Consider the following 6,859-nt stretch of genomic DNA (forward strand, 5'->3'; position numbering starts at 1 on the left):
GCTTCACGTTTTGGAATGCATATGAACGTTTCATGTGTCTGCATACATTGCTTCTACACTTTCAAGTAGAACTTCATTGCACATAATCTATATATTGCACATTTTACGTGAGAAAACTGAACATTTGCTGCAACTGCACATGACAACATTTGATATCTTTGATAACATTTCAGGTCATCGTACAACTGGACACCTTTAACACTGTCTGAACAAGTAACATCACCTCACACCCCTGCTATCCAGCCCTCTTTTTCCATCAAATATCAATCTCTTTGGGCAGGTCTTTGTACTTGATCAGATAGTATGGGTAGCACTGGCAGCTATCAAAAACTACAAACATGGTGGGGTTAGCCATGTTGTCCACGCAGGTATCATAGAGACAGTATTGCCTCGTCTTGGAGCTGAGCGGTGGGGGGCGGCGGTAGCCATTCCTTCCCAGACTCACCTTCCCCACCAGGACTTTGGCCAGAAACATGTGGCGAACCTCATCTGGCCCCACCTTGGCTGAGAAGGTGTTGGAGATGCTGGCAGTGATGGCAAAGTAGGAGCCAAAACCATAGGACGCTCCGTTGACCCCGGCCATGCGGGGGTCAAAGTTGTTGTGGCAGATGTCTTCGGCAGCGTCTTTGGTTGTCCCGTGGAAGAGATGTCTCTCCAGAGGCTCCTTAGACTTGGTGTGCTGCTTCTGCATGTATGCCTTGTACCTGCAATACAATGCAGATACAAGTGTGTTGAGATGTAGCTTATGTCTCCTGTATGTTTTCCATGTCTCAAAGTGCAAAAGCTGGGCCCTGATGGATTTTAATAGTTATGGGGGTTATAAGAGAATAGATAAAAACAGCAGCTGGACCTTTGGTACTTGTCCCAGTGGAGGAGGTTCTGAACCTGCTGGATGCTGATTATGTCCACCCTGGTCTCAGGCAGGCTCTCATAGAAGAGGTTTTGGACCCTCCAGTAGGCAAGTGTCCCCACCGGAACATCTAACAGCCTGTACTCCTCCTCTGAGGCCCGACACCACACCGGAGGATACCAGGAGCTGAACTTCTCCAGAGGGTCCACATTGAAGTTTGCCCCTGGTGGATCACTAGCAGGCACAGTGGTGTCAGTCTGGATTCCTGTCCTGGGAGTGGGGAGCAGACGAAGGATAAGATAAAGTGGAGATATGGGAGCATTTCAAAGGACCTTTCTTACAGCTTGCCTTTATCATTTACATGAATTAAAGCTGCAAACATGTTTGTATTATTACTGTATCATTCTGCCTGCACTGATATTTCTGTGGACTTCATTTGTGAATCAAACAAAGATCCAGGATACCAACTGCAGGTAAGGCTGCATGGAATCAGGAGAGCGGTAGACGGGTCTGCAGCGAACTTCTCTCTGGAACCCGGTGGTGACGTTGGTCTGGGTCATGGTGGTGAAATCCAGCTTGTACTCCTGAGAGCTGATGTAGAAGAAACACTCGGGCTCCTTTTCACTCATCTGCTTTAGCAGAAAGCTGGACACAATCTATGAAGAGATGAAGAAGGAGCTGGGGTAACTAAGGGAGTGCTTAGAGGCTCTAAATGCACCAAAGAGCAATAAGGGAACAGAAAAAAGAAGAAACATTAACCTTGTTGTACTCCTGCCAGTTCAGGTTGTTCCACCAGTAGATTTTCCATTTGCTGGGAAAGTAAGGGTTCCTGACCACACTGTCGGAGTTAGTCAGCCGCCTCACTCCGTCATACCTCGTTGGGTTGTCCAACTCCATGGAGTTAAAGTTCAGACTGTAGAGCATTTGTCTACATGGTTTACAGCACAAAAAAAAGAATCAGGAGATGGCACTTAAAATCAACTAACTTCTGTTTTTGGTTGTAATGGTTACGCAGTAAAGCTAAATCCAGACACCTGACTTCTGGTTCTCCCTCTTACTCACCCATCCTTGATGAAAATCACCTCTTGGTTGATATCGCAGTAGAGCCTTTCTAGTAAGACCTGAGAGCGAAGGGAGAAGTCGATCCACTGGTGGGTGGTCACACACCACAGCTGCCAGTGAAACGGGTAGGGCGTGTGGTGCATCTTACAGTTTTTTCCTGCATGACACATGCTTAACAGGAAGCTGTCGCAGATCTGGATGTTAGAGGAGCTCCTCGTGTGGAAAGGAGAGGGGACAGGTGTTTTGGACGGGACTTGTATCTTGGTGGGCGTGGTTGTTGGGGTCTGGATGGTGGGTAGGACCCCCTTCTTGGTAGTGGTGCTAGGCAGACAGGCAAGCTGGGGCTGGGTGATGATGAGAGGCAGGGAGACGATGATGGAGGTGGCTGGTTTAGGGTTTGGAGGTATTTCCTGTGGCTGAGGTGACTGGGCGCCATTTTGGGAGAAGGTGAGCAGGACGCAGGAGGTGCCCTGGGAGGCGCCATCTTGCTGAGTGATGGACTGGATGACCATCTGAGGCTGCAGGATGCTGGAAGAAAGCACTGAGGTCTGTGCGACGCTGGAAGTTGTACCCTTCTCTTGCTTTGAGGTCATGGGGGTTAAATGAACACTGACGCTGTAGGGATTGACCGTCCAGGCGATGTCGACATGCTGGGATCTCATGGCCTCCCACACTGGGAGGCTGGTGTTGGTGTCAGCGGGGATCTCCAGGAGGAGGAGGGATGGGCTCAGGAAGGTGACTCTGGAAGATTTGGATGGAGACTCTGAAACACTGGCTGCCATCTTTCTCTTCGTGCCTCTTCTGGATGAAACATCAGACATCTTGAACTGCCCTAAAACTTTTATAACAATATGTTTTTTTAATAAACTGGCATCGAAAACATGGTGGAAAGTTAAAGTTAAACGGGTTTAGCTTAGTGTGAGATGTTGCAATGAGATGCTGCACTGTGCAATTCATCTGAAGCATCTGAGATTCACAGTAAAGATTTAAGCTGCATTATATCTAGGTTGCGCTGATGTCCATCGACGTGAGGTCATTATTTATATAAATTTAACTTTTCTCAGCAGCTAAAAACCGAACTTTGCTAACTTTGCTATTAGCTACACGCGCATTTAGCATAACATTATAACCGGATTTGAAAACCGATCACCTTCACTCCTGATGCGGCCTGAAGCGTTAGTGAGTCGGTCTGCTGGGGCAAAGAAAAGGGTAAAAGTAGATCAGCTGCAATCCGAAAATTATGAAGGCAAGTTTCTTGATTTCCTCGGAGAACAAAAGTAAAGATTTGCGCATCGATCGAGAAGAGGAGGAGGACCAGGAGGAGGACGAGCCAGCGGAGGTGGGTGGGTGGGTGGGTGGGGTGAGGTGGAGGCATCAAAGTGATGCTGAAGTGCCAATTTAAAAAAAACAATAACTACACAGAGATCAAATCTGTAGCATACTGACTTATATAATATTTATAGGGTATGGATGAACTTATGAAATGAATAATGCAAAGGACCAATTAAAAATACAGTCTCCACATTCCCCTATAATTTAACAGTTTTTGTAACAGAGAGATAAAAGTTCACTGTAACAGCATTGTGAAAAGGCTGTTTCTCATCTTTAGTTATTACAATAAAATTGTAATTAGCTTTTAGGCCCAAAATGCCCAGCAGGTCTAGACTGTAGCAGGGACTTGCTGCTAGCACAAAGTCAAGGGAAGCCATGATATTTGCAGATTATTTATTTATAAATGAGCACTCTCAAATTTCAGTAACACCAGTAGTATGTGCACGCAAAGCTAGTTAGTGTTTGCCACAGATCAGTAGTTATAAACACAACTGGGGTCAAAAAAAAAAGGGACCAGCATCTAGAGACTGACATGCAAATGTAGAATCATTATGAAAACTTGAATCCATAAAATAAGTTTTCTTTAGTGTTTTTTTTTTTCATGTTAAAGTTCACCAAAATACAAAGTGCAAGTTAAACTATGCTGCCACATTCTGTTATCTCAACAACTCAGACAATAGTTTCTAGGGAACAGTGAGACCTTACAAGTGCAGATATTAAGTTCAAGTAACAAATCGCTTAATTCTAAGTGTGCAGATAAGGCATTCATTGTATTTAAACTGAAAAATAAGGCTGGAGGACATTGTACTGAACCAGGAAAGCAGATATGATGCAATTTGATTTCAGACTCTTTCAGACTCTGATTTTTATTACGTGGGCTTCAAAAATGTTACCCATCCCTTTGTGCTGAAAAAAAAGTTGCAGAGTTGTGAAGCCGCAATGTTCTCTCAGCAATACTCAACAGCCCTCACAGACACCTCCTGTGGTTCAACTGTCAAAGGACACTGCTGACAGCCCACCCAGAAGTAGGGAAAGACTTTCTCAGTGATGGTGTGCTTGAAGGTGTAGATGTGTGTGTTGTCATGTGGGCTGTAGAAAGACACCTTGCCCTTGTCACAGTCCAGCATCACTCTGATTCTCTGTGGGTTCTTCTTCAAGTTAAGTCGTGTTAGAGGAGAAGTTCCCGCAAAGTACATTTTGTGGTAAAAGTACACACACAGGTAGCCGTTCACCAGCACGGAAGACACCTTCTCTTTCCTCTGGACAGATTCTTTGGCCACACCGACAACCCAAGCTGTATTATCTCCCACACTGACGTCCCAGGCATGTTTGCCTGAGGTGAAGCCCTCGTTGCCCAGCACACCGGTGTCGGGGTCGAACCTCTCAGGGTTGTCAGGCAGCTTCTGCTTCTCATCACTGTCACAGACGCTGGCGAGGTCATCTGACAAGACGAGCCACGGGGCGGCAGTGTTTGGGTCCAGAGTCACTGGGGCTGAAGAAAACATGGCAGATTGTCAGCTGTCTGCAGAAACATACTTTGACTGTAGTTCATTCAAAATCACAACCTTTTCTCCACTTTGGGAATCCATGAAGTGAGTGAAACTGCAGCTAAAACTTTCAAGAATAAACCTCACCATGACCTGAAAAGTAAGCTATAGCATGCACTCACTATATTTGACAACTTTATGCATCTTCTCCCACACATGGAACGCCAGAGAGCCCACATATTTGGCCACATCTATGAGAGCTCCTGGAGCCATCACTGGATCCTCAACTGGACAGTTAACGCTGCAGACAACAGAAAAAAAAAAATACTGCAATTTATGTCTCACGTTATGAAACAAAAGAAAAACAAAAGTTTAAAAGATAAAAGCTTTTTCTACCTCGCCAGTGTGCTCTCACATTTCTGAAAAAAAAAAAAAAAATCATAAATTTGAAGAGGACTGTTTTTTTCTGCAAGTATCCATGAACATATTCAGTTTTCAAACATTCACAAACGTACATGAAGGACAGAGATATCCTCTGAGGTTAAATCCTCCTCCAAGATTCTGATGGATGCACACACAGATGTTATATTTCTCTCTATTTCTTCAATCTTCTGCCTCATCTCTTGATTTTTCTTCTCTTCCTCCCTCCTCAACACCTCCATCCTGGCTTCCTCCTCTGTTCGAAGGAAGCGGTGAAGTTTCTCAAACTCCTCGCGGGTTCGCCGCTCCACAAACTGAGCCTGGACCTGACATTAAAACCTGCATAAGCATGGCTTGGTAATGATAGGCATGGAGAGTAAGTGGTATGATTTTTTTTTTTTTTTTTTACCAAATTTAACCAAAAACAGCACTACACCTGAATATATGCCACAGTGTCCTCGTAGTTTTTCTTCATTTTGTTAAACGCGTCCCTCTTTTCCTGCAATGAGCTGAGGGCTGACTTCATTTTCTCCTGAGTAGATAATTAAGAGAAATTAATTTAAAGCCTTGTTGAACAGAGACAGATTAACCAAACTTCGGCCTGGTAACATCATTGAACATGACAGCTCATGAAATCTTTTCAGGTAACTTAGATAAACAGCCCTGAGGAAAAGCACTATCATTATTCCACCTTAGTTCGGTTTTTATCTTGAACTTTTTACCTTCACATCTGCTGCAGCCTCACTCACAGGGCAACAGTCATGCTGTTTGTGCTTCTTTGAGGTATGGCAAACCACACAGATGGGTTTCTTGTCTTGCAGGCAAAAAAGCTTAAGCCTCTCTCCATGAACAGGGCACATCTCCCCTGGATCACAGTACAGCTCCTCCACCTTTTCCTCAGACCCCACGCTGTCCTGGGTGATGTAAGACTCACACAGGTTCTTCAAAGTGAGACTGGGTACAGGATCATCCAGAGCCTGGCTTCTGCACAGGGGGCAGTCGCGGCTTCGTACCCGTTGACTCCAGTACTGCTGCAGGCAGGGTGCACAGAAGCTGTGGCTGCACTTGAGGACCACCGGGTCCTTGAAGATTTCACAGCATATGGGACATGAGAGGTCCACCTCTGGGAGCGAGCGCCTGCTTGCCATGCTGACACTTAGCTCCTGATTTACCCTGAAAACAAAAGTAGGGCAAAGGTGCAGATACTGATCAAACAGCTCTTGTTTACACCCACAAACACTTGCTCTGTAGTTTATTTACTTCATCGTATGAAGACTACTGAACACAAGGCAACCTGAGTAACTGCCAGTTTCACATAAAAAGAGTTAGAGCCACACATACCTGACAATCAGAGTCTTGTAACAGAAATACGTGGCTAATTGTTAGCACTTCCTGCTTCCTGTTATGCTGAGTCACCCAAAGGAGGTGGAGTCTTAGAGGCAGAGCAGGCAGTTTTAACCCTTTAAGTAACCCCAGCGTTTCATTTACAGTTTAAATCTATGATTTCCAACAGAGGAAGAAAAATTTGAAGTGCTACATATCATCTGATTTTATTAAAATGCTAATAAGAAAACATCACTGTAAATTTATGATTTATTAAGTCTGTTGTCATGGTAAAGTCCTCAGACTCTCTCAGGCATTTCTCTATGTCTTTCAGGACTCTTTTATCGTACAGTAACTGTCCAGCATGCCTTGTTTGCATTTTTTT

At 44.8% G+C, this 6,859-nt stretch overlaps 2 protein-coding genes across 3 annotated transcripts; both read right to left on the reverse strand.

Annotated features, from left to right (window-relative positions):
• Positions 1 to 256: 256 nt before the first annotated feature.
• LOC121176157 (protein mono-ADP-ribosyltransferase TIPARP-like) lies at positions 257 to 2,733 on the reverse strand. Its single transcript, XM_041030156.1, has 5 exons — positions 1,913 to 2,733; positions 1,610 to 1,778; positions 1,319 to 1,506; positions 851 to 1,120; positions 257 to 704 (listed from the first exon to the last, which is right to left on the reverse strand). The coding sequence occupies exons 1-5, from the start codon at positions 2,731 to 2,733 to the stop codon at positions 257 to 259; spliced, it is 1,896 nt and encodes a 631-aa protein (XP_040886090.1).
• Positions 2,734 to 3,817: 1,084 nt separating this feature from the next.
• On the reverse strand, positions 3,818 to 6,569 carry LOC121176160 (nuclear factor 7, brain-like). 2 transcript variants are annotated; one of them, XM_041030160.1, is made up of 7 exons: positions 6,493 to 6,569; positions 5,874 to 6,324; positions 5,588 to 5,683; positions 5,247 to 5,477; positions 5,128 to 5,150; positions 4,914 to 5,032; positions 3,818 to 4,736 (listed from the first exon to the last, which is right to left on the reverse strand). In XM_041030160.1, the coding sequence occupies exons 2-7, from the start codon at positions 6,297 to 6,299 to the stop codon at positions 4,192 to 4,194; spliced, it is 1,440 nt and encodes a 479-aa protein (XP_040886094.1). In that variant the 5' UTR covers positions 6,300 to 6,324; positions 6,493 to 6,569; the 3' UTR covers positions 3,818 to 4,191. The 2 variants fall into 2 exon arrangements, with proteins under 2 accessions (XP_040886094.1, XP_040886095.1); XM_041030161.1 differs by lacking the exon at positions 5,247 to 5,477.
• Between the last annotated feature and the right edge of the window lie 290 nt (positions 6,570 to 6,859).

This window comes from Toxotes jaculatrix, chromosome 22 (assembly GCF_017976425.1).
Source record: "Toxotes jaculatrix isolate fToxJac2 chromosome 22, fToxJac2.pri, whole genome shotgun sequence".
In the NCBI taxonomy this organism is placed as follows: domain Eukaryota; kingdom Metazoa; phylum Chordata; class Actinopteri; family Toxotidae; genus Toxotes; species Toxotes jaculatrix.